The 25,538-nt window shown below is 38.0% G+C and overlaps 2 protein-coding genes across 7 annotated transcripts in view; both read left to right on the top strand.

Annotated features, from left to right (window-relative positions):
• Nucleotides 1-1,066: 1,066 nt before the first annotated feature.
• Nucleotides 1,067-9,747, top strand: LOC144061647 (delta-1-pyrroline-5-carboxylate synthase-like). 2 transcript variants are annotated; one of them, XR_013296237.1, is made up of 18 exons: nt 1,067-1,232; nt 1,564-1,671; nt 2,102-2,253; nt 2,352-2,501; nt 2,570-2,674; nt 2,766-2,924; nt 3,290-3,380; nt 3,705-3,829; nt 3,926-4,070; nt 4,173-4,246; nt 5,562-5,661; nt 5,920-6,140; nt 6,226-6,363; nt 6,452-6,647; nt 7,521-7,642; nt 7,766-8,048; nt 8,125-8,364; nt 9,045-9,747. XR_013296237.1 is itself a non-coding variant. In XM_077582268.1 (17 exons), the coding sequence occupies exons 2-17, from the start codon at nt 1,575-1,577 to the stop codon at nt 8,304-8,306; spliced, it is 2,340 nt and encodes a 779-aa protein (XP_077438394.1). In that variant the 5' UTR covers nt 1,067-1,232; nt 1,564-1,574; the 3' UTR covers nt 8,307-8,712. The 2 variants fall into 2 exon arrangements, 1 of the variants encoding a protein (XP_077438394.1); XM_077582268.1 differs by lacking the exon at nt 9,045-9,747 and having other exon boundaries at nt 8,125-8,712.
• A 167-nt stretch (nt 9,748-9,914) lies between these two features.
• ate1 (arginyltransferase 1) overlaps nt 9,915-25,538 on the top strand; it is a 40,684-nt gene continuing 25,060 nt past the window's right edge. Inside the window, exons 1-10 of one of the 5 annotated variants that reach the window (XM_077582273.1) lie at nt 9,915-10,110; nt 12,748-12,811; nt 12,948-13,010; nt 13,135-13,238; nt 13,318-13,539; nt 15,853-15,932; nt 15,996-16,067; nt 18,122-18,250; nt 19,468-19,596; nt 23,083-23,115. In XM_077582273.1, the coding sequence (XP_077438399.1) occupies nt 10,011-10,110; nt 12,748-12,811; nt 12,948-13,010; nt 13,135-13,238; nt 13,318-13,539; nt 15,853-15,932; nt 15,996-16,067; nt 18,122-18,250; nt 19,468-19,596; nt 23,083-23,115 (996 nt within the window). In that variant the 5' untranslated portion in view covers nt 9,915-10,010. Of the gene's footprint in view, nt 10,111-12,747; nt 12,812-12,947; nt 13,011-13,134; nt 13,239-13,317; nt 13,540-15,852; nt 16,068-18,121; nt 18,251-19,467; nt 19,597-23,082; nt 23,116-25,538 lie in introns of all 5 variants that reach the window. The other 4 variants (XM_077582272.1, XM_077582271.1, XM_077582275.1 and 1 more) reach the window with 4 other exon arrangements.

The raw sequence follows: 25,538 nt of genomic DNA, 5'->3' as shown, positions 1-25,538 counted from the left end.
CGCTCTCTCTCACGAACAGAAATGTGTTTTCGCACAGAGAAGGAACTTCTTTAGACTAAATAATATGACCCAGCTTAAGGCCAGACCATACGAGGTCGACATCATCTGCTCTGCTCAGGACACAAAATATGTCTTATAGGTTAATATGAAGAATTAAAATGTTCATAATGTGTAACAATAGTTGATATATGAAATTAGGTATTAAAAATGTTATAATATCTTTCAATAGATAGATAGATAGATAGATAGATAGATAGATAGATAGATAGATAGATAGATAGATTGATTGATTGATTGATTGATTGATAAAGATGCTGCATGTTGGCATATGCTAATAATGCAGTCCATGATAATGTAATATTTGTACAGGGAGTTTAGGAAGTATAACATAATTGTCTGTTAACAGTAATATATAACTATTCTGTATAATAACAATGGATTCTAATACACACAATTTCCAAAGTGCATGAAACATCTACTGACATGCATAAGAAGCTGTGTATGCAAAATATTTATATCGCACATTGAAACTTTAAATTAAAAACATTAAAATAATGAGATGTAAATGTGCTAAATAATACTACATAAAATAATAACATAATATACAGTCACATTTGAGCAATGAGTGCAAATATATTAAATACTCATTTGATATACAGTATGAAGGCCCTATGTATAATTTTGTGCTATAGTATTACATTACACATATACAATTTATATAATCCGTAATACTATTTATTCGTACTAGCTTGAGTCAATTTATAGCCTCTACATCCCAATTGTCAGTCAACATTTTTTTTATTCAAGTCCATTGAACATACTATACAGCAGTTATTCAAATTAAAAAATTAAATATATATCTACACGTGCAGTACAATACATTTTGTATCAGTACAACGGTGGTAATGCCTAGTATTTTCCGTTTTTTCCTCACCCTTTATGTGATACAATACAGTTATTAGCTTTTGTTTCCAGCTGTAAAGTTCTTCCCGTAGTTACGTCAATGTCCGTCTACTATTTTTGCGTACGCTAAAACATTTTAACTCATGCGGTGCTGCGTAACCAGGAACTTTACGCAAGCGTCCTTTGTGAATTGCAATCTCGTTGCTCTAGCTGTAAACGTGGGCTGTGGATGTGGCAGCTAAGTGCCGCCAGCGCGACTACGTGTCTTTGCTCCAGAAGTTTTCTCAGACTGTATTTAGGCTTGGTTTGTCACTTTTGATCATTGCGAGGTAAGGTTTGGCTAAATATTTGCTCTTGACCTTCCTGTTCGATTTGTATCTGTCGGCAAAATAACTTGAGCTAATGCTAAGCTAGCTAACATATGCAAACCTTTGCATGTTTAGAATAATGTGTAACGTGAAACGCACTGTAATGGCACGAACAGCTAATATGAGATTGATTTGTTTGAGTAGTACCCACTGTCAGGATATTTTGTGTCAATATTTTTTGGGATGAGGCGCACGGGGTACACCTTACTACACTAAAAGGTGCTTAAACATTGAGTTAGATGTCCTGCATTAACTTGGCATTGCTCTGTATTTGTCACACTTTGGATTGTAGGACTCGGTGCCATGTTTGCCAGACTCCACTTGTGCTCTCACTTGCCAGAAAGAATTCGGCAAGTGAAAGTCAACCCTGCCTGTGTGAGGACATTTTCCCAAGCAAAATGTAAGTAACATACATCTTGTATTGCAGCTGATAAGTGACATGACAGCATTCATTTCTCGCTTGAGCTATGCCGTTGTGCCGTCGCTGTGACCTGTCCTGGCTTGGCTCCTTCCTATTTATCTGCACTCTAGCACACTTACTAGCTGAAACCAATTAAGACCACCAGGTCACACATTGACATTGTCACCTGTATGACTATACGAATTGTACTTACAATAAGATGCTTACAGTTGAAGGATTTCAATTAGATTTTTGTTGACAAATTGACACCTAGGTGCACAAAAACAAATGTTTCTTTCCGTCAAGAAGTCTGATGATATTCACAAATATTTAACTAATAAGTTGACGTTTGGTTTATTTAATCTTTTAAATGACACTAACTGTATCTCGGTAAACCTGTAACCATTTCATCCCTATTGTGGACTCACAGTCTCGCACCCACGCTCCCATGGCAAGTCTTTTGTCCATCGGAGTGAGTTAAAGCAAGCCAAACGCATCGTGGTGAAACTAGGGAGCGCTGTGGTGACACGGGGAGATGAGTGCGGCCTGGCGCTGGGGCGACTGGCCTCCATAGTTGAGCAGGTAATGCACCATTCAAGCTGTTTATCCCTATCCTCATATTTGCTCGGGTTAAGTCTCGTTCAAAATGCTAACTCATTATCATTCATGTATCCTGTCAGGTGGCCATGCTGCAGAATCAAGGGAGGGAGATGCTGATTGTCACTAGTGGTGCTGTGGCATTTGGGAAGCAGAGATTAAGACATGAGATTCTGCTCTCGCAAAGTGTCAGACAAGCTTTACATTCTGGCCAAAACCAGCTGAAAGAAATGGTGAGCTACAACTACATTAGATAAATATTCCATAGCCATTTTCACTACGATAATTATTTTTTTTGCAGGCAATTCCTGTTTTGGAGGCAAGGGCTTGTGCAGCTGCTGGACAGAGCGGTCTGATGGCATTGTATGAAGCTATGTTTACCCAGTATAGCATCTGCACTGCACAAGTATGCACTTGAGCTTTTTGTCACTGTTTACTAAAAGATGTTTGAAAGTGACTGTTACTGAAGGCTTTATTACGTGTCTTCATTTCTGCAGATTTTAGTCACAAATTTGGATTTTCACGACGAGCAGAAGCGGCGCAACCTTAACAGCACTCTGCTGGAACTTCTGCGGATGAACATTGTCCCCATCATTAACACCAATGATGCTGTTGTCCCCCCCCCTGTTCCCAACAGTGACCTACAGGGGGCAAATGTGGGTACTTTGTGAAGGGCATGCTGGGAATATTAAGTGTGGTCCATGTTGTGTATGGGGATTTCTTAAGGTGAAGGCATGCGTCAAATGAAGTACCTTACAATGTTGTGTTTCTACTCATTGCAACTTTCACTTCTTGGGCATATGAATTAATTTTGTTTTTTTAGGGATTTTAGTTTTCCTCTTTAAAAACTGCATGGTGCACATTTCAGCTTGTGTTAGCTTGAAAGAGGTGAACTTTTAACCACTTAATGAGACTTGCTGTTTTCTGCTGTATTCCATATCTAAAGTTTTTTTTGTCCCCAATCATAATTTGTGGTCTGATTTTTCTTATGGCCTTATCTAAATGATTTTCTATGTTTCAGGTAATAAGCATCAAAGATAATGACAGCTTAGCTGCCCGTCTGGCTGTTGAAATGAAAGTGGACCTCCTAATTGCCCTGTCGGATGTTCAAGGTACAGAAATACCACAGTGATGGTCGTCTTAAATGTTAACTTTATTATTTTGAGTTGTCACTGAAATATACCACAAAAATGCCTAAAAACGTTCACAATCATGCATTATTTTTTAATATTACATATTTAAATTCATTTGATGTCATAGTTTTTATACGGGTGCTAAGGATGGAGATATTTGCTCAATTATTAACACATTATTCCAAGATGGAATTTGTATTAATTTAGTTTTTCTGTATCTTCAAATGTCTTTTTTTTTGTCTTCAAGACAATGTTTGTATTGTTTGAATGTAGAATTAAAGGTGAAAACAATTTCTTCTACAGGCTTATATGACAGTCCACCAGGGACAGATGATGCGAAACTAATTGATATCTTCTATCCTGGAGACCAGCAATCTATCACCTATGGAACCAAATCCAGAGGTGGCCTTGGTGGCATGGAAGCCAAGGTTGACACAACTAAACAATACTTGATTTGATTCGTGATCATAAATTGTAGAGTTTGTTTAAAAAAATGAGACTCTTGAACATGTTTTCTTATACAGGTCAAAGCAGCTCTGTGGGCCCTACAAGGTGGCTCGTCCGTGGTCATTGCCAATGGCACGGATCCCAAAGTCACAGGCCATGTCATCACGGACATTGTGGAGGGGAAGAAAGTCGGTACTTTCTTCTCTGAAGTAAAACCAGCAGGTGCATTGAGCAAAATGCAAATGGCCCCCTCATTGTTTATGGTTATGTTATTTGATAATGAGGGCTTAAAATATTTGTGGATTATATTCTTGTCACCATCAGGTCCCACTGTGGAACAGCAGACAGAGATGGCCCGTCATGCTGGAAGAACTCTGGCTTCACTGCTGCCAGAGCAGGTTAATTTCTCCCTGCCTCGTTAAGTTTGACGTTAAAAATTTAGCTATTAGTAATATACTGTAGGGTGGCAGTAGCTCATCTGTAAAAGCTTTGGAAAATAAGGAGAACAGTTTGAGTCCCGCTGCAGACAAAATAAATTGCAAGTAGTTGTTGGTGAGATTCTTTTGAAGTGCCGAACCCCAACCCCTGCACTATTACAGTGGAACAGTTTACAAATGTAGTAAAATGATCCATTCCATTTCTGGTACCAAATCTTGCCAAATCGCTGGCAAGGAATGAATGGGAAACGTCCATAAGTGCAAAAATAACAACTTTTTTTTTTAACAAAAATGATTTCCACAATGTGTTCCTATAGCTTTGTTAACATTGTGAACTAACTAAAAACAAGATAAGTAGCAATTGATAACACAAAAAACAAATGTCCTCTCATATTCCATATTGGAATATTTAACGCCAAAAACTTTTTATTTTTTCCCCCTAGGGTGATAAAATAACCCATTTGCCACAAATCATTATTGTAGGTGATAACCTCAAACACTTCTCTTAAATAACTCTGGATGGGGAATATTTTACTTTTCCGAATCTGTTCCATCTGTTATAATCTCAGCCGCATTTGACTTTGTCTTGTTGTTTCTGCCTTTTTTTTTAAATTATTATTATTTTTTACATCATGACATCATCAGGGTGTAATAGTAACAAAGTAAATTTTGAGAAAGGAGTATAAAGTAAAGATTTCTGTTAGTCAGTAAATTTCAAAAAGTTGTCACAAAAAGAAATACTGTACTCAGGTAAAGTATAGAATGCTACTTGAAAAATCGAATTAAGTACATTAGAAAAATACTTTACTTCCTCACACTGTGAGCCAAAGCAATATTTGACTGAAAGTTTTGATTTTTAACTGGTTTGTTAATGAGAAGAGTTGTTTTGGGAATCAAGCAGGGGTGTGCACCTCCAATAAAAGACGGTTTGATACGTCAATCGATACATGAGGTGAGATACAGTTTAGGATTTGATTCGTGGGATTATGATTCGAGTTGACATGCTGCGGCTCAAGTTTGTGAGGATATCCAATTTCTAATTGTCATTTGATTGACATATGAATGGACTTGCAATGTGGCTGTTCCTTCAAAGATATAGTGCTCCAATAAAAGACGATTCGATACATATCTCCACATATTTTAAAGTGGAATGATTCCATCTTATGCCCTTGCATCTTTCAACTAATAAACAATTTTCAAATTCCAAATTGTTTCCTTTGTCACAACCATAGAATCAAGGTTTCACTGCAAAAGGAAAATGTGCTTGGCTTTCCAGAGAGGAGAGATCATCTGCAGCATCGCTGAGTTGCTTACAGAGAAGAAGGATGAGATTCTCAGTGCTAACAAGAGAGACATGGAGATGGCGACGTCATCAGGTAAAGATGACAAACTGGTCATGTGAATGACCAAAATCCACAGGATGTGTCAGTTGGTGTGGGTTGTTCAAACTCAGCAGCTTTGATTTTGGTATCTGTATTATGTGTGTGATTGGATTGCATATAATTATGAGTGAAGAGATTTTGTTGTGAATAATCATTTCAGTGTGTACAAGTCTCTTCTGTAGCTGAGTATCAATATTGATCTTTCAGCAACCGGGCACCAAAAAATCGCCATGTGAATTGATTTCTTCACAGGTCGTTTGTCCCAGGCTCTGATCGACCGCCTGAGTCTGTCGACAGCTAAACTTAACAGCCTCGCCATCGGCCTGCGTCAGCTGGCTGTGTCCTCAAGTGATAGTGTGGGTCGGGTGCTGCGGAGGACTAGGATTGCAAACAACTTGGAGTTGGAGCAGATCACTGTCCCGATTGGTGTCCTGCTGGTTATTTTTGAATCACGTCCTGACTGTCTCCCACAAGTAATTTATTACTGGAGGCTTTTTGTTCTTATTATATTTTATATTGACGACGATTATTGTCTAAAATTTGTAATGTGTGTTTCAGGTATCTGCTTTGGCTATTGCAAGTGGAAATGCTTTGCTTCTGAAGGGTGGAAAGGAAGCTTCCAACACCAACAGAATTCTTCATCAACTCACCCAGGAAGCACTTTCCATTCATGGAGTAGCAGATGCTATTCAACTGGTGAGATTGCAAGTGTGAATTTATAACCATTCAGCCAAATTTTTCCTGGGATGACAATGTTGTTATTTCTATTGATTGTACCATGCAGGTTAGCACCCGAGAAGAAGTCGAAGATTTATGCAGACTAAACAAGATCATTGACCTGATCATTCCGAGGGGTTCATCCCAATTGGTGCGTGACATCCAGAGAGCAGCAAAGGGTATTCCCGTACTGGGCCACAGCGAAGGTGTCTGTCATGTTTACATTGACAGTGAAGCAAGCATTGACAAAGCTGTTGAAATTGGTATGTAATCCCTTTCGGTGTCTATATATTCACTATTTTAACTCCAGTTGACTTTTAATGCTTTTGTTTTGGTATCTGACAGTGACTTTTAAGGTCCTATGCCATCAAAATGTACTTTTCCACTGCTTTATGTATGACATATGTCAAAGGTCTGTGACATGGTTTAAGTTTGACATCTATGCGGTTTGTTGTTTGCATTCATCTTTGTAAGATAGACCTGCAAAAAAAAGTAGATTTGATTTCATACATATATATTATTGATATAATAATATATATTGGTCACTCATCATTCGAGTACCTGCCCACTTCCTGGTTGCTACACTCCCACTCAACTGAGAAAAATGGCCGACGGCAACTATGCACCTGCATCGTGTGCAAAGCTATAACTTTGCATCCCCCAATGAGGGTAAAAAAAAATAACGAGCCTGACAAAGACGCTGCAGTTATGCTTTGGGCCAGAGGTGGCGGTCGCGAGTAAAAAAGTGACAAACTGCACAAAGATCCTTTAACAAACCAGCAGAATTAGATTTTTAGTAACAATGTAGCTTTCAAAACATGCAATTAAAAAAGTGCAACTAAATACTTGGAATCTTTTCAAAAGTCATTTTAATGGAGAGCCTTACTTGAGTTCCCCTTTAAAGCTTATTTATGTATTGAATATTAATGAGACCAATTGGTTTAAAATCACAGGCCAATGAAAATAGCATGAAAAAGGTCATCCTGCTCTTTTCCAACACAAATAATCTTGCAAACCCAATAAAAGGACTTGAAATATTATTTTATATATATTTTTGAATTGCGGCATGGGACCTTTGAGCGTTTGACATGCAGCAAACTTATATTTGTATACTGTATGTATGCATGTAATTCCAGTCCGAGACTCGAAATGTGACTACCCTGCGGCCTGCAATGCTATGGAAACCCTCCTCATTCATAGAGACTTGCTGCGTACTCCAATATTTGACCAGATCATCGATATGCTGAGGACAGAACATGTAAGATCAGTGTTGCAATTTCTAGAACTTGTCTAGTAAACCTAATATTGTTGTAATATTTTTCATTTCATTTTCATTTATTTGCTTACACTAAAGAATTACTCTGATTTCCTATTTCTTCAGGTAAAGATCCACGCGGGTCCCCGGTTTGCATCATATTTAACGTTCAGCCCATCTGAGGTGAAGTCCCTGCGGACAGAATACGGGGATCTGGAGTGCTGTATCGAAGTGGTGGACAGCATGCAGGACGCTGTGGACCATATCCATAAATATGGCAGCTCTCACACCGATGTCATTGTCACAGAAAATGAAGAGACAGCCGAACAGTTCTTGCAGCAAGTGGATAGCGCTTGCGTATTCTTCAACTCAAGCTCTCGCTTTGCTGATGGCTACCGCTTCGGTTTAGGTGTGGACAAAATATAATATAATATAATATTATAAAAAACGACTGAAAGAGTCAAATGAGTGTTTATTTTTTCCAGGTGCTGAAGTGGGGATCAGCACAGCACGCATCCATGCCAGAGGTCCAGTGGGTTTAGAGGGGCTGCTGACAACCAAATGGGTCCTTCGGGGAGAAGGTCACACTGTGGCCGACTTCTCTGAGCAAGGAAGTATGAAATACCTTCATGAAAACATCCCCGTTCCCCAGGGGAGCTTCAGCTAGGCTTCTGCCCAAACCGCTACCAATGACTCAAGTTTGCAAATGTTAGTCACATCCAAAGGTTTGTGTCTGAAAGTATCACTTAACTGTGACTGCTTAATTTCTTGTACAAAGCAAATGTTACTGCAGAAAATGTGCATGCAGAACAGAGGCTACTTATACCAAACAATGTGTTTGGAAACCTTTGCATTTGACACTTTTTAATTCTATTTTGGAAACATTTTATGGCCAAACAGTTACACCCAAAAACTATCATCAGTCACACAGTGAGGATTTTTAACTTATTTTTCTACAGTCTCTACCATCACATTTTTTGTAATTTACTGTAATTTTGCAGTTCCGTTTTGCAGATTTGCTTAGTGGCCAACTCCATGTTACAGATTATTTGAATAAATATCTACTATGGTAACTTGTGATCAATTTATCTTTATTTCTTGTTTTACAGTATGCCTGAAGGTTATTATTTGTTCTTACCCGTTTCATTATGCTCACACAAATCACACTGTTATCATCCCTAATATCTAATGTGTAATTAGAGATCTAAATATCTAATGTGTTCATTGGTGGGAAGAATACAAATACATTTTAACAGTACTTAACTATATTACTTTTATTACGGTACTTACTAGTAAGTGGATTTTTCAGGTACCTTTCTTTGGAAGACCTGAGTACAAGTACTTTTTTTGGGATGACTTTTTACTCCTTAAATTTTAAAACAAATGTACTTTCTATTCCTTACAGTACTTTGTCAATCTCCGCGGGTGATGCAAAAAAAATCCGAGAGGGGTAAAGTGTACGGTGATTGCAATTGTGAGTGATTGAGACCTTACGAAGTGGACAAACTCAACAGTATCACCATGAAGGAACGTGAAGCATTAATGACACAACAGAGATTTTCCCCATAAGTGACCTCATAATAATTTTGTGTAGCTGCTGCAAGAATGATCTGTGCCCATTGTGCTGTCTTGTGGGAGCCAAATAGCAAGCTTCAGGTGTTGATAAATTCTCCATCGAATCTGCTGTTATCATTAGCTAATTTAGCATTTAGTGTTGTTTTGTTTTGTTGGCTCATACATGTCAGTCAGTCAGTTCAGTCGTGATTCTGATTCTGCTTGCAAGGGTTAATTTCAAGGGTTACTTGTGCCCGGTAATTTATTCTTATTATTAGATTTTAATTGTTATTAGTAAGAGGTGCAAGATAATATATTGAAAACTGTATGCAGTCCCACATCTCGTTGTGATGTTAAAATTTGAAAATAAATAAATACAAATGTTCCATATATTCTGTACACTAAACTTTAAAATCAACTTAAGTGTTTGAACTTGTATCAGTACTTCTGTTTTTACCTTAGTGTCTTTTTACTCAATTATCTGTACTTGTACATAAGTACAGAATGAATGTGAGTGTTCTCCTTGGTTGCTTGCTAGTAGCGTCACTAATGTGGGCGGGCACAGCAACTAAATTAAAGCGATATGAAAACAAAATCTTAAGCACGATTCTTGTTTTTCATAATTGTAGACCGCAACCCTAATACAATTCAACTCAATTTGTTTGTTGTAACGCTAAAGCATTTTTGACACAGTCGCGTTTGTCTGTAACTCTCGTGTCAATAAATTTTTTTTTTTTTTTTTAACAAACAACTGCAAGATACTGGTGCGCTACCGTGCGCCCCCTACACTCATCTGTCATCGGTTTTCGGACTAAACATGGCAGGAAACAATTCTTACACTATTGTAGAATATTTCGGTGGGGAAGACGGTTACCGCTGTGGCTACTGCAAAAATGAAAAGGGAAACTTTTCTCACGGTAAGTGTCTGGTAAAATAGCCAAGTCTTGCTAACAAACTAGCACTTCCTTTCAGTGTACTCATTCGCCGACCCCTAATTGCTACATACTTTCAGACATTAAAATATAAACAATGTGTTTTAAATGCATACCGCAGTAATAAGCGTTGCTCGGGCAAGGCTGTATATTAGCCTTTTATTTATTTTTTAACTCTTAAGTTTCTAATTCCATCCCGTAAAAAATATTAATAACTGAATGAGCATCGATTAATTATATTTTATGCATTTAATCAGACGAGTCATTTGTACAGCAATGTTGTTGTTTTGCAGTGACGCTGTCATTTGTTTACGATAAACGCTGCAACATTAGCAGTTCTAGACAGCTAGTGTTGCCAACTAGCATCGAGCTAGCTACTTCTCGCAGCATTGATAAGGATGTATGTGCCCGCCCATGCAGTACTCTGCTCCTCACTGCTGTGTCATGCCTTCAAATATTTGTGAAAGATCTTAAAGAGTTGCAGTAAGACGAGTGATTTACCATGTACACTAATTTCAGTTGCCTGGCTGTGGCATTGTAACCTGGCAATAGCCAGATAAATTCACTCCAGGGAGCTCCCCACGTCCACAATAGTTTGTGAATGCACAAATACCGCGATAATTCATAATCTTGCAGATCCAGCGTTACGTCATACATGTACATCGGCAGTTTAACTCGTATTTGAATAGATTCACGCATTCAAATAGACTGTACAGACTCATCGAGAGCCGCTGTTCCGCCTGTTTTCCATGTCTCCCTGACACAGCTGATTATCAGCTCATCAGCAATCTCTGTAGAAGCCTAATAACGATCCTGTTCATCAAATCAGCTGTGTTGGTGGAGGAAGACAGGCAAAACAGTGGCTCACGAAGACTAGAGTTCCCTAGTGGACTAGATTTTTCTTTCCTTTTTCTTCTTCTTTTTTATTTTATTTTTTATTTTTTTTACTAATTAATATTTGTTATTAAATAGAATAAAAGAGCAGTTGAATAAATGGCCATTGACTTGTACCTGATATGGTTTGGACACTCATTCACAGAATTTGTCTTTTGGTCTTGAAATGTGCAAGTCCAGTTTCAATTACACTTGAGGATAAACAACAAAAAATGTTGGCTGATATTAGTTTTTAAAAAAAAAATAAAAATCCACAGAAACAGGCTGATATCAGACAGATATGAGATGGATTCACACTGAAAGGTAATTTAAGAATATATGTAATTAGAACCTAACATTAATCCAACGGCTATAACGTTCCAACAATAATGTTAATCCGACCGCAAACTAATGCTGGCTAATTTACTAGCTAGAGCCATAGTGCACTTGTTGATATATTGTAGTTGTGAAGTTGTTTTTCATCAAAAAGATGAGAGAAAATTTTATGTGCCTTAGACATAGTTAAACATAATCCACTAACAAAAAAATACAGGGGTTATGTGATTGTCCTGACTAAAACTAGACAAATAAAATTACGTTTTGGACTAAAATGCTAGATTTATAGTCGAATAAAAATGGGATGAGGTTGACTAACTATGATAAAAACTAACAAGCGTGATTGAAACTGGACTAAAACTGAGACTACATTTTAAAATGGTAGAGAAAATTAACACTACAACAGGTCAACACTACAAAGGTCATGACATTCAACCGCCCCCCCCCCAAAAAACTAAATCAGTAAAAACATGTTTTGCCTTTCATTCATATCTTTATTGTTGTAAGCATTAAGGGACCCCCAAAAAGGTACCGTATGTCTGATTAATCTGTCTTCAGGATTCAGAATAAACACCCTAAAAAAATCTGTATTGGTCATGCCCTACCTAGTATGTTATGCTAATTTGCATTACCTGTGTCAAGAGGGATGAGACAGTTTTTCTATAATTAGGACACAGGTGGTTACTAACACAGCCAGTGAGTGATGCAGAGTTGCAGACAAGCATTTGTCTAATCTAAAATAAGAGTGTTAATCTGGATTTGTTACATCATGGGAGCAGTGTGAATGGTTCAAGGCTGGAAAAGTAACCAATTTAAGAAGTTAGTATCTTCAGCAATCCCTACCAACTTTAACGAAGAAACCTTTTAAAATGTATGTCAGTTGTGTAACCCGGTTTACAAGGAATTGTTCTGTCTGGATGTTCAGTACAGCGATGTACAGTAGCTCGCAAGATGTGTGTTTATGGTTTTAGCAGACAAGGTCAGAGGTTGCAATGAGATTTTCTCCAGTCATGGGAACTAGGATGCAAGCTTCTTTTTTTCTTTTCTTTCAGATAACAAATATGCATGTGTTTATTTGGGGACTTTGGGAATGTTTCTTGGCAATACTTAATGATGAAACACACAGACCAAGCGCTCTCGTCCCATTTTACTGGAGACACTTACGTTTTATTTGGATCCAATGCTTTTTTGACTTGAGAAAAATGGTATAACTTTGTTAAATTTTGCTTAAGTCAAGACCGTTTTTTTGCTTAAATTGTATTCATTTGAACTGCAGGTGGCAGTAATGTGCAAGTGTAAGACTGGCTGCTGTATGAACACTCGCAATTATTTCTTTAGCTTTGTTTTAAAAGAAAAAGAAGTATTATAATATATTTTGCCAATGTAACTTGATGATAATATTCTTTTTTTCAGGTATGTGGTCTCACACTATGACAGTACAAGACTACCAAGACCTCATAGACAGAGGATGGAGAAGGTACACTACCAAGCAATTTAAGTCTGCCTTTCAAGTAGTTTCAATTAGCAATAATCACGCACTTCAACAGTGAAGCCGAAGAAATAAAATTTTTCAACCATATTTTTACCTTGACATGTATTTTTGTTTTTAATAGAAGTGGGAAATATGTTTACAAGCCCATATTGAACAAGACATGCTGTCCACAATATACCATCAGGTAATGGTTTCCAAACATGATAGCATAAGAATGCATGCACATTATTTGTATTAATTAGATGATTACAGTACCGTAAATATGTTTGAAAGCATTTTATCCAAAGCTACAATTGGTGCTTTTCTAGGTGCCATGCTGTGAAATTCCAGCCTTCCAAATCCCATAAGAAAATCTTGAAGAAGATCAATAACTTCATTTCGAAAGGAGTACTACCAAAAGAGCATGAAACCGGTGAGTGTTCTTGCGTTTCATAGGATGTATTTTTTCATTATTTTATTCCCCCACTGTTTTTTTCCCTTACTTTTTATAGTGGAACCAATGGATTCAGTGTGTGAAGTTGCAGGTCCTCAAGAACCAAGTAAAGGAATTGAGTGTGCAATTGCAGACATTCAAAAGGAGCTAGCCGAGTGTCCGGCTGTTACAAATGTTGAGCGGAATGAGGCAGATGTCACACCTACTTGCTCAGAGCCACCTAGAAAAGAGCCAGGCTCTGTCCCATGTGGCAGAACAACAGCCACAGCTCCTAAACCTGGTAAGAAATCAGATTACCTACGTATCATGTGATGGTCCTGCTTCTTGGGTGGTCAGTATTGCTGGAAGCGTAGTGTTGATTTCACGGAGTAGTATATTCTGAAGCCAGCATCTCACTGAGGGGCCAGACGCTTGCGAGTGTTTGCGAAACACACGAATGTTGATTTCTCATCAGGGTTCATTCAAGGTCGCAAGGTTTGACGGATGTTCACCTAGGGTTTTAATTTTAATAGATTTTTTTTCCGCAAGAAAAGATTGAACGTATTCACAATATCCTATTTTGAAATCAGTAGTCTTTGATTAAGATTTTTCCTCAAAGAGGTAAGTTATTTCCAACTTTAGTTGATCATTTTTCCAACTTTATGCAATTCGCCCCCATGAAAGCATTGCGCTATGAAGTCAATTTTGAATTTTTTGCTGTATTCTGAAAATATTTGTTTGTCATCAAAAGATGAAACTGAAACAAAAGATCAACATTTCGGTTATTGCCAGTAATCTACTATTGATACACAACATAGATGATGTCATCTTTTGTTTGACATATATATTTTTTTATGCGAGCCAAAGTAGTAGCGCATGTGACTGAAAGGTATGTTTTGTGGTCCAGGTCTTATTACATTCATTATTCAAACAATTGTGTCTATGCTCAGTTTCAGATATTGATTTTTATTTTATTTTAAATAACCTACCCAATAATTTTTTTATTACATCTGAAACACACTTTAACAATCGTAGAACAGTAATTTACATTGATCCTGAATTTCCGCTTCAAAAATGCGATCAGAACTTTTGTAGTCATATGGCCGCATTGTGTTGTGTGTCGGTGTGACATACCGTTGCTTGCCAGTAGGAGGCAGTGTTACTTTGCAGCTGCATTCATGCGCTAGCTCTAACTGTCTTATTTTTCCTTCGTTATCAAACAGTGTTTTCTTAGGCTTAACCTCAAATTTTGTCCTTTGACATTTATTGAGGTATTTAATGGGTTAATACAGATACTTCAGTGCCATTAAACACAGGAAGGAGCCCTTCTGCCTCTTTATATTCATTCACACGTGGCAGAAGCATATACAAACAGTACACTCGAGCCTGAAATTGACACTGGTTGACCCATTTGCAGAATATAGCATCAATATTTTCAGGCTGCACCAACATCCATCTGCTCTTAAGCACTATAACCTTGTTTTAAAAATGTGACTTGTGCATGCTGTAATCGGAACGAATGCCCAAATCTTGGAAAAGTTCATTATATTGTTTTGAAGTGCCTCCTAAATTATTGGACAAACATGGTTATTGGAATTTGTGACACATTTTTAGGTAAAAGCACTGCACAGTTTTACCCTTAGCGCTTGTAGTGGCTTTGCCTGGGGGCAGCCAGGAAAGAAGAGTGTCATTACTTGATGAAGTGCTAAGTGATGTAGTGGGAGAATCTGTCTTTCACAGGAAATGATATTTCAAATATAATTCTCAAGTTTGTGACTTTGTGCCTTGTCCTATGGAGTACCTGAGTGGGGATGATTTGTTTATGGCTGAGGCTGTGTGATGAACACAGTCCAGACCCAATATCTTTGTCATCTGGTTGATCAGAAACTACAACAGAGCTATAAATTCTGGTAGTGCATTCATTGTATGTTTATATAACTCTAGTTGTTAGAACTTGCATAATAGGTGGAATGTTACAGAAGTCTGCAGTATCATCATATAAAAGGATTTTGAATGTTAAATAAGTCACAAAGTAATTGCTTTTGGTGCATTTAGAATCGATTTTTCACAAAACGGAAGCCATTTCACTTAAGGATAATTTTTTTTTACTTTGAGCCATCTTACGCTTCCAGTGAACCTTAGACAAGTGGCAGGTTTCCCTTTTACTGTTGTCAACATGGGGTATCCCTCGCTTACGTTGATGGAGGGGAAAGTTGGAAAGTGAGCCGATGCTTGCGTTTGGCAGTTTGACAAGCAGGAAATAGTCCCTGTTTCCTTATTGCTCCAAACAGGATGTGGGCGTATAAACTGTTGACATGCCCGGAGAGCTGGAGGGTTTGGCAAGAGATGGTGGTGGAAAAGGACGAGCAGGAGAGGGGGGGGGGGTGAAGTGGTAGCTGAGACAAGACTGCATTGCTGCAGAGAATCTTAATGTTCTAAGACACACTTACTCTTAATGACGTCAACAGCAAATTTTAAGAAAATTCTATGAAAATAGAGGATGTGTTCTTTTGATGTTAATCCACAGACGCGCACACACAAGAATGAGGTTCACCATTTGTGAAGAGGAACATGTCCATTGCCTTTATTACTTTCTCCTCTCTCTGGTGTGCAGGTATAGGAATAGACCCCAACCGACCCCCTTGTCGTAAGGCCAAAGACTTAAGGAAAGAGCGGCGTCATCAGAAGGAGCAGGTGAAACATAGCAATGCTGGGGTCTCCTCTGATTTGACCACCAGCCCTCCTACTTCCACACAGACAAGCCAAACCAAAACTCTGGAAGATTTCCTCACAGAGACATGCCCTGATACTTCATCTCATTGCCTTGAGGTAAGCAATAGTGGTGACTTGTGAAGGGCGATCCCAACAAAGCTAAATTCTAGCTTCCATCATCATTAGCCGCAGTGACTTCACCATGTTTATTATGTTGGAGGTTAGCGGGCCAAAGCAGAGTGAGGGGAAAAAATGCCTTGTCCCAGTTTAAGATCAATGGAATTGCAGACACACCACAGACTGGGTCACGTTACCCTGATTATGACATTAAATCCATGGCTCCCACATCAGTATGAATGAGAGGAGATCAAAATGAACCCATGGTAGCGAGTCAAAGTGATTTTTGAAATAACCCTGGCAAAGGCTCTAAGATGAGCTTGACACGTCATTCTTGGTCTTGACCAAGTTTTGAACCAGATGAAAACTGTCTTATGACAACAGATTTGTTGGGTCAATTTGTAAAATTTACTTAAAAAATATTCAGATTTTATGATCATATTTATGAAATGTCCGTATTAGGACAATACCAACACAAATAATTCGGGCATATTTATATATAAATACAGTAATAGTCAGGTAGTAAAACAATTTTTTTTAGGCTTTCCCTGAAGTTTAAATGGCTTAATTTAACTGATTAAATGTGTGTGTGTGTGTGTGTGTGGGGGGGGGGGGGGGTCTGTTTATGCTGGTGATGTTCAGCTCTCACCCACTAGAGGGCAATGTGAAGCCATGATTCTATGCCCACACGGCAAACTCACTCTCAAAAGCATTCCTCACTGGTCACACAGCTTTCCAATTTACTTTTGTTTACTTTTAAGGCTAAAAAAAGAATAAAGAAATGTTGAAAAAAATAAAATTAGGCGAAATAGTTAAGTCAGTGATTTGGACATAATGTAAATCCCTAAAACGAACGCTATTCTACAATATAGTCAAACAAGAAAAATAATATCAGAGTCTAGTGTGAAATAATTTCAGTGGAGTATTTTTTTTTTGTCCCTTCCACCAGGATAAAAATAACACTTTTTTTATAGACTGCGTTTATGTCCTTACATGGTAATTTGGATGACATTTTCATTAAAATTAATCCAGCCATCCACCACGTTATAATCAAACTTACATTAGTATTTTTGGCTCTATTTATACATTCTTGGGCAGTCAAGTTTCCAACTATTTGTCTAATGTTGTAGCACTGTTATGATAGTTCTAAAAAACTAACAAAAAAAATTCACCACTATGGTGTGACTTGTGGCGTGCCTCAAGTAGTTCATCCTGTCAAAACATCTCCAGCACTAAAGCATAATTAAAAAAGATTGAACTTGGGAAATTTCTTTAAATTCATAAGGACCTGTTTAACTAAGAAAAGTGGGTGCCAATAGTCATATAAGACTAGCCCTCTTCAGTCAAAATCCAATAAACTGTAGTTTCCAGCCCCCATCCTATCTGCCTGGAAGACTCAATTGACACTATATCTTTAGCTAATAAAATCTTCTGGTTGAAGAAGTGGTTAGCGACACAGAGCCAGTGTCTGAGCAAATGAAGAATTCCTTTTCGGGTTCTTCGGTATTAGAAACACTGTTTTTTTTCTTGTTTTTTTTTATATACATACTTGCTCTATCTTGATATTGAAGACTGTTACATGCATTCAAATATATGAATGCTGTAAAAAGCATGATTAATTTAAAATTAATCTGCAAAAAGGCACAAAATCGTCCATTCAACATGCGTCACCAATATATATATTTTTTAAGTAAGAAAAAAAAAAACTTTGGTCTCAAGGATATGGTGTATCCCTGGAAATTATTTCCTCCCTCCTTTTTTTCTTTTTTCCCACGATATTATAACATACTGTTCTCCATATCATCTTGTTTCCCTTTCAAGGAAGGGCTTTTTATACGAGCAATAACTCTGTAGTAAAACAGATAACAAATTATTGACTATCCAAAAATGGCAAGGAGTGTGTAGTATATGTGCTAGTGTGATTCAAATGTTACAATGCCTTCCTAACAATCTCCGAGTTGTTTAATTTTTTAAATATTGTACCTGTAATATTTTTTGTCTCCCTCCCCTATTTTGATGTTAACTCTTTTCTGCCCATTTTTTTTTTTTTGAAGGTGAGGCTAGTGCGCACCAATCCCCCTTGCCCGCAGTTCAAAGCCTCTTTCGACGCCTCCTACCAGGTGTACAAACTCTACCAGATGGCAATTCACAAGGACCCTCCTGACAAACCCTCGGAGAGCCAGGTCAGAGGGTGGCAGGCATAGGTCAAGCTGCTGTTGGCCTTCTCATAGCGGGTGGGAGATGATAGATATGCATCCAGAGGGACATTAAAAACAACAATAATAATAGTTATAATGATCGTTGTTTTTATTTTTATATTAGAATAATTCTCTCTTCTGTCTTTTAAGAATCCTTTTTATTTAAGAGAGAAGTATTGTCTATACTTCACTTGCATACAAGTGTTCTACACATTTAAGGTGAAGACTACATGGGAAATATCAAAGATGTCAGTATAAGTGAAAACCATTAGGTTTCACTCTGAAATCACATGTATGTGTCAAAGAAAGACAATCACAAAGGGAGATAATGAGGTGAAAATGTTTCCATACGCCATGGTTGAGAGCAGTGTTTCTTCAGGTGTCTTGAGTTGGCCTTGAGTCAGTCGGTAGGGTATTTATTCTAGTCTAGTTTTTGAGGGGTGCCTTGACAGCCTAGCCCTCCCAGTTTTCACAATGTAATCTCATCGGTGCCCCTTTCATCACCAAAATTCAAGCTATATTAGGTAGATAAATAACGGATTATAAAAGTGGAATAATAAATGATTATTAGCACCTTCTACTCAATCATGTGGGGAATGTTAGTCCATACAAGTAAGTGACACTGAAAGGAGTCGCAGATTGGGTGCCATGCTGGAGTCATGTTCACGGTCCACTGCACAGTCTAAAAAAAAGGGTTATTGCAGTTTGATACATTTGATGGGCTTCCTTGAGAGGGGCCAAGGTTATGTACAGTAATTTCTGGACTATAAACCGCTACTTTTTTCACTTGCATTCGTCCCTGCGGCTAATAAAAAGGTGCAGCTTATCCATCAGATCACAAGGGGGCGCACTATAAAGGAAGCTTATATGTGTAACAAACTCTAGTATTCCCCCTATTTAGCTAGCGCGGCTTATGGTAGGTGCGCGCCTTATAGTCCAGAAATTACTGTAGTAGTTTGGTTCAAGAATGTGAATGCTCAGTCTGTGGACAAAAAAATATTGGGCAAAGCACTAGCCTCATCTTCAAGTTGAATCTTCCAAGTGTGAGCTATTTAAAAACAAAGTGTGCAATCAGTCGCGTCTCATTTTATTGCAATCATTTGTACTTTTTGTAGAGCAATAAAAGGAATGTGCAGTACGTCAATTGCGGCTGTAACCACGAGACCCTCATTGCTTTCCCCTCTTACGCTTTGTGCTTGAAGGTGAGGCTAGTACCAGTCAGCTTTGAGGACCCCCAATTCACAGCATCCTATCAGCAGTCTGTGGCCCTGTACGCCCGTTACCAGATGGCCATTCATGGGGATGACCCCAGCGAATGTAGTGAGAGTGAGGTACTGGATGAATTTTTATTCTGCACTCTCTGTAGGACATATATACTTGGTTTTAATGTGTAACTATTAACTAAACATTCATTGTGACCAACTGTTTGTTGGTAAAGAAATCCAATTGTATACTTGTGTACTTTTTATTGAAATTTTCTTGGCTCTAATTACATACTCTAAATGAGTGAAATTCCATTACAGTCATTCACTGGTATGAATGATTAAATTAAAAATAAGTCACCTAATAACGTAATATGTATAAGACAATACAGTAGACTCTACTGTTACAGTACAATAATTTACCTTAAGGCATTATTCTAATTTAAATTAAATTAAACATTCCTCTTATTTAAGAAACAACTTTATCTTTACAACCTGGGTGCTTGAGCAAAAAAAAAAATGATATCAAAACATTTGTTATTGTTTGTAGCAGTGTGCAGTATGTGTTCGCCTTCCGTAATAAATAAAAAGCGGAGAAAATAAAGTCAAGTCAGGATGCAGAAATGCTAAACTCTTTCCACAATCCTGAGTGGGCCAATCGTCCCCGAGGGCTGGAAAAACAACTACCTCCCCAAACTTTCTGCCAGTAGGCCTCAGTAAATGACTGAATTCTTTGTCTTGTAAAAGTAAGGTGATTCATTAATTGCAAAAGTGGTATGATTTGGGAAGGAGCCACTGGTAGATTCTTTCCTAGTGCCTTAACACTGGCACTTGTGCCAGCTTCAGCTCAGTTTTATAACTGTAGTGATCAGAAAAGTTCAAGAACATGATGCAAAGACTTTAAAATGGAAAAAGAACAATCTGTTGCTGTACAGTGGTTGTTTTGACTAACTCAATGATGGAATTTGTTGATGTTTCATGTGCCGGTAAACTTCTCTGAAGCATCTTGAAAAAGTGAATTGTCAGCTACTAAATCAACTTGCATTCAAGGCGGATCCAACTGATTGACCATTGTGACTTTTGTAGAATTTTTTAATTTTTTCGTCATGTACACACATGACACATAATTTGACCCATCACAGTAACGTGTCTTGCTCCATGAACCCGGGGGTCCCCACAGTGGCAGGGTGGCAAACGATCTTAACCACTTGGCCCCAGCTGCCGTTATAGTCGCTTATTGTAAAGGTTGCTAATGGGATGTTATAGAGTTGTCACAAATGGTCTCAAATCCCTTGTCAAACAACAAATAAATAAGAATTTTCACACATATTTCTAACCTAAAGCACTACAAAATACATAGTTCACTTATTGTATCTACCTGTGTTGCTGAGCCGTGACAGGCTTCCAGCACATGTGGCTTTCATTGTCAGAAAAAAAACCAAAACTGTAAAATCTATATTGCTCGTTCTTGGAAAATACTCTTAACTTAAGGAGGTGCACATGAAAGGGAGCCAACCCTTTAGGAATGGTGATGATAAGGCGGATCAGCAGATGGGGTGTGGGAAGAAATAAAATATTTAATTCACCAAGATTATCTTTGTAGTGTGGATGTTCAAAGCTATAAAGATACTGGTTTGTGCCTTTTGTTATACGTACAGTATGTCACATGTAAAAAAAAAAATTTTTTTAACTTTGATATGGATATGGATAGCAGAGTGTATATTATTTTTATTTTTATTTCGCTGTTCTATTTTACAGTGCAGTGAGCAGTATAACACTAGACATTTAACTTGGATGAGACAAATCCATCATTTCCACTAATATTCGACCTTTGAGAACTGCTATGGCTCTGTTCATAATGTGTGTTTTTTTTTTAACCATTTTGAAAAACACAATTATTTTACAGCACAATTGTGCAGGGTATTAAGAAATTAGGTTGAAACAAATGAGTGTGTTTATATGTACCGTATGTGTGCATTTTAGACTCTAATCGTGTGCAGATGAGTGTTTACTGTAGTAAAGGCAAAGAAATAGGAAGTGATCTGCTCCATGTGTTGCCAACGAGAAAGTTCCAGAGGGTACTTGAGACACAATCTGTTTACAGACTATTGCGTGGTTGCATCAGAGATTGGAAGCTGAGATTGCATTCACATGGTGTTGACTTGCTGTCAACAGGCCTCGGTGACTGCACCTGCATGTTAACACTGTCTACAGGTTATCCTTTTTTACACACTTAGTTCATGCCAGAAATAATGCACCCCTGTTAAGATGATCCAATTAGAACTGAATATTGTCCACTAACCAGGCGGTGGAAATGGTGGCAAGGCTGTGTTGTAGATGGTTTTAATTCCTCATGTTTTCACATGCACATCACTGCCTTAGTGAAAATTTATTTCATTCACACCATTCACACAGCCAATAATATTGCATCATGGCATGTCCTGCTTAGAACTTAAGTGGGATTTATAATAACGACTGGCTATACACAGCTGGTTACAATGACGACTATCCGGAACAACTATTTAATGTCCATTTAAGCATTTTACTTCTTCCCACTCCTTTTCAAACATGTTAATGATAGATGTATTTTTTTAAATTATTATTTTGCCTTCATTCATTCGCAGTGTGAATGTTTGAGTGCATGAATAATGTATCCATTCCTTTGTAAAGCGTCTTTGAGTGTCTAGAAAAGCGCTATATAAATCCGATGCATTATTATTATTATTCATTCATTCATTATTCTTTTTTTTTTGTATTGTTTTGATTTGTTGAGTTTACTGTTTTTATGATCGAAATAAATATTTCAATCAATCAATCAAACTTTCAAGTTTTAAGACCAAAACTGCAATTTTTTTCCTATTAACGTTTTAATACAAATAGACTGGCAATGTAATATGCATTTACTAGTCCATGACGATAACAAGCACCACCAGTAAACAAAAAAAACATTAAGTAGTCTTCTATTGTGCATTTTGTTTTCCTAAGAAAAGTGTGAAGATCTTCCACAAGAATTACAGTAGTGGATCTGTTTAATGACATTTTATTTGGTCAAGAATGGTCTTACACAAAAATTTGATGCGTCATAAGGGCTTTTCTGTTGTTACTGCTTCTTTATAGAGTTATATCCTCATCATCTGCAAACGCTGCTCTCAATCGTGGCGGAAAACATTCAAAACATTAAAGTGAACACATGGGGGGGAAAATTGCAACTCTGGAATCCGGCTTTGACAACAGACATTTCAAAAAAGCATTCTCACTCTCTCTGAAGAAATGGCAACAATTATTGTCCCTACCAAGTATCTAGAACTAAATGGATGGAGAAAATAGAAACCAGGTTGAAACATTCCTGACTTATCCTCTGATCTGTCACTATCTCCTCTTATCTAGTTGATTGGCCTAAATGTTTTCATTTGTGTAAACAGTATTTTCTTTTTATGGCCCTTTGTGATTGTGGGGGTATTGATATGTAACACTAACACTCTGATAAAGAGAGCACGTTGAAATGCTGACTTATTTTTATGACAGTAGTAGAAGTATGGAAGACTTTCATGTATTGATTTTGACATTTTGGTCAGAGTGATAACTCATTTTCCCCCCCTCTGCATCCCACTCTAGTTCCGGCGATTTCTCTGCGATTCTCCATTAGAGGTATGTACTGTATTTCCTTTGGCCTTTTCAGAGTTCTCTATTCAGTAAGTCTCTTTTTAGCATTGCTTTTTATTATTGTACACCACATTATTTTCATGATCAGAACAGAGTAATTAAAATGTAATTTCCTTTTCAACTTTTACATATTGAGCCACTCAGCTTTTCTCTCCATTTTCAAGCCCTCCAGCTAGATTGAGTGGTGTTAAGGGATACAGGAAAGGGGTTATTTATTTCATATAGGGGAGTTATCGAGTAGAAGACTGAGCTAAAGGTTAAGTTGAAATGTGGTGTCCAGATTGCATTGGGATCAAAAAGATGCCTGTATTCGAGCCCTACTCTGCCCTTGATAGAATTGGACACATTTCCTATGTGGATCAGTTTCCAACAAATGGGTTTTGGGTGTTTAAAGGTCTCTGAGGCTGGGTGTGATCTCAGGGAATTTTTGTTTTGTTTTCCGTACTTGAATTACGTGTAATTGCACATCCACTACAGTAGGTGGCAGTGGTGCTCTGATTATCAGAGAATGCAGAAGGAATATTAGCTCATCTGCACAGTTGTACTTAGAACAACCTTCTAGAACTTCAACCTCGAGAAACACCAGTGGACATATTACCTCAGGTCAATTACACAAATTACTCAGACCCAGAAAGGATACTCGGAACAGCAACTTTAATTAGGTTGAGTTGAGGTGCACACAGATCCCTGTACTTTTGCACCGTGGCTTCCCTCGGGTCTTCCTTAATGAGCATCATTAGCGTTTGTAGGGTACAAGCTTTTATCACCTCGTCAAAGTTGGCCACGCACGTTGAACGGCCCTTTCTGTGCACACACTCTGCGGCACACCCCCATCGTGTGCTGCTTTCACTCTCTTGACTCTCCTCAGATGGATTTAGCATGCCATCCCTGTTGCCAACTTGTTTTTATTCCTGTCTCTGATCTCCCACCCGGTCCTCCCTACTCATGTCAGAGTTATTGTATGTGGCTTTTCTGTTCTACCTCTGCGTGTCAGGCTTCCATCTGTTTCCAATCTGAGGGCTATAAAAATACATACACTCACCACATGCTGTGTGTGGTTCACATTGTGTTGGGTTTCTTCTAATGTATGCAAGAACTATCATTTAATGGCAGTCCAAAAATTGAAGAGCTCTCATATAACAACAAGATGTTGAACATGTTTTAAAAATAAATTTGCATACTTTGTGCTGTCTAACACTCAATTCTATATCAGTGCCTATTAATGTGATGAACAGCAGCCATGCACGCATCATTTCACATTATGCTTGTGAGGTGTGAGATGGTGTGTGTACAGGCCAGATGTTCATATTGTGACTGAAGGCACCCTGACTTGACCAGTCAATGAAAACTCCTATCTTTTTAGCCAAAAGTTGTTTTGACGCTGCTATTACAAGATTGAAAATGTACTATATATTCTTCTACTTTCTAGTCATTGCATAATGTACATATATATGTATTTTATATTTCACTATAATTGGAATCTTAAGCTTGGATCCTTACATTGTCACTTAGTGCCCAAGGGAACTGGCAGAATCCTCACGGTAGCATCAGTTAATTTTTCCACTAAGGTGATTATGAGTTAATTTGATTGACAGCTCCCCAAATTAAAAATGCCATCATACAGTGATGGTCAACCAAAATCTGTGCGATTCAAGTTAAAAGATGAGCGACAACCACTTCCTCCCTGCTGGTCACTTTGTCCGGTCTGTTTGGCCATATGCGAGTGATTTGGGGGCGAATGGCAAACTCTCGGGTGGTTTGAAGTGTTCCAGGGAAGTTTAGATTGTTACAGTGGCAAGGACACAAGCATTTAGCTGTCATGTGAGGTGACGTGCAGGTTAGTAAGAGAGATCAGCCTTGAGCATGGTGTGAACCTATAAACAAACAAATAGACCTCACGCAACCATTACTTCTACTGTGCTTACATTCGCATATAATTGGGGTAAAACATGCACATTCAAAGTGGGGTGATGAAAATGTCTTTGTTTTTTTTAACACATCAATTACTGTACATATATGCACCCACACACACAGACACAAAGCCAAACTTTCTTGGGACCACTTACAAAGACGCCAGTGTATTTCATGGAACTCGTGCCAAGAAATAACAGGCTGCCTGCTTACACAGATGGACATTTAACCCAAATTTACACACACGCATGCACGCGAGTAAGCCCCCCATTCATTGGCTGCTTGCCAGTTAGTCGACGCTAACAAGGAGTGAACCTAGATCACCACTTTAATACCGCTAGCCGCTCTGATATAGATCCCAAAATAATATGCATTCACATGTAAAATAAAATTGAGCAGATTTTTGTTGATATGACAGACAAGTAACTGGCCTGTTTCAATGCAGCCATTTTGACTTGAAATGGTAGGGAAACAAACTTGAAGCTAATTAGATTGCT

This window comes from Vanacampus margaritifer, chromosome 12 (genome assembly GCF_051991255.1).
Source record: "Vanacampus margaritifer isolate UIUO_Vmar chromosome 12, RoL_Vmar_1.0, whole genome shotgun sequence".
Lineage (NCBI taxonomy): Eukaryota > Metazoa > Chordata > Actinopteri > Syngnathiformes > Syngnathidae > Vanacampus > Vanacampus margaritifer.
The sequence above is the reverse complement of the archived record's forward strand: the minus strand, read 5'-3'. Positions and strand labels throughout refer to the sequence as shown.